General features: G+C 61.6%; 1 protein-coding gene across 1 annotated transcript; it reads left to right on the forward strand.

Moving 5' to 3' along the window:
- Window positions 1-100: 100 nt before the first annotated feature.
- Window positions 101-1,328, forward strand: LOC113942415 (histone acetyltransferase KAT5-like; the record flags this gene model as incomplete). Its single annotated transcript, XM_027633545.1, has 2 exons — window positions 101-278; window positions 1,059-1,328. Coding segments are annotated over 2 exons (313 nt in total), but the record flags the coding sequence as incomplete, so codon positions are not given.
- Window positions 1,329-1,619: the final 291 nt, after the last annotated feature.

The following is a 1,619-nucleotide window of genomic DNA, read 5'->3' on the forward strand; positions in this document are numbered from 1 at the left end:
GGGGGGTGTTGGGGGCTCTGAGGGTGTTGGGGGAGGTTGGGAGGGATCTGGGGGGGCTCTGGGGGTTTCAGGGGTCTTTGGGGGTCTCTGGGGGTCTCAGGTGTCTCAGGGGGGTGTTGGGGGCTCTGAGGGTGTTGGGGGGGTCTCGGGGGGGTCTCTGGTGGTCCCTCCCCCCTCACTGTGCCCTCCCCCCCAGTGAGATCAGCGAGATCACGAGCATCAAGAAGGAGGACGTGATCTCCACCCTCCAGTACCTGAACCTCATCAACTACTACAAGGTGGGGCCCCCACACCTGGGAGGGTCCCCAAACACCTGGGAGGGTCCCCAAACACCTGAGGGGGTCCCCAAACACCTGGGGGGGGGTCACCAAACACCTGAGCAGGGTCAGTGCTGTCCCTTGTCCCACACCTGGGCAGGGTTAGTGCATCCTGAGGCTCTCCAAGGACACCTGTCCCACCTGTGTCACACCTGTGTCACACCTCACACCTGTCCCCCTGTGTCACACCTGTGTCACACCTGTCCCACCTGTGTCACACCTCACACCTGTCCCCCTGTGTCACACCTGTGTCACACCTGTGTCCCACCTGTCTTACCTGTCTCTGTGCAGGGTCAGTACATCCTGACTCTTTCCGAGGACATCGTGGAGGGCCCTGAGTGGGCGATGCTGAAGCGGCTCCTGTTACAGTTGTCTCTCACCTGTCACACCTGTCTCTCACCTGTCTCACACTTGTATCTCACCTGTCACACACTTGTCACACACCTGTCTCACCTGTCACCTGTCACCCCTGTCTCTGTGCAGGGTCAGTACATCCTGACTCTGTCCCAGGACATCGTGGAGGGCCCTGAGCGGGCGATGCTGAAGCGGCTCCTGTCCCTCACCTGTGTCCCACCTCTCTCTCACCTGTCTGTCACCTGTCTGTCCCTTTAGGGTCAGTACATCCTGACGCTCTCCGAGGACATCGTGGAGGGCCACGAGCGGGCGATGCTGAAGCAGCTCCTGTCACTCACCTGTGTCACACCTGTCCCTCACCTGTCTGTCACCTGTCTGTCCCTTTAGGGTCAGTACATCCTGACGCTCTCCGAGGACATCGTGGAGGGCCACGAGCGGGCGATGCTGAAGCGGCTCCTGCGCATCGACGCCAAGTGCCTGCACTTCACCCCCAAGGACTGGAGCAAGCGCGGCAAGTGGTGAGGCCACGCCCCCTCCCGGGGGACACGCCCACCCCACCAGGACACGCCCACAACAGGGACACGCCCCCCCGCACTGCCGGGCCACGCCCTCCTCATTACCCACCGACAGTAATTAAACAACGCCCGGCCCCGCCCACACCTGGGGCTGCGAAGTCTTTATTGACCGAAGGGGTGGGGCTTGAACGGGCTCCACCCACTGTGGGAGGGTCTGTGAAAGAAGCACCAGCTTTTTATTGGCTCAGGGAAGTGGGGAGGGGGTGTGGCCTAAACAGGCTCCACCCAGGATGGGAGGGGTTTCATAACTGGGCGTGGTCCATCAGAACTGGACATGATTCCTTTATTCATAATGAGGGGGTGTGGCTTGGAGGGGCCACACCCACAGTGGGGAGGGGGTTCACTGTGGGTGTGGTCTGTGGGGGCTCCACCC

Source organism: Corapipo altera, unplaced genomic scaffold (assembly GCF_003945725.1).
Source record: "Corapipo altera isolate COAL_440 unplaced genomic scaffold, ASM394572v1 57031, whole genome shotgun sequence".
Taxonomy (NCBI): domain Eukaryota; kingdom Metazoa; phylum Chordata; class Aves; order Passeriformes; family Pipridae; genus Corapipo; species Corapipo altera.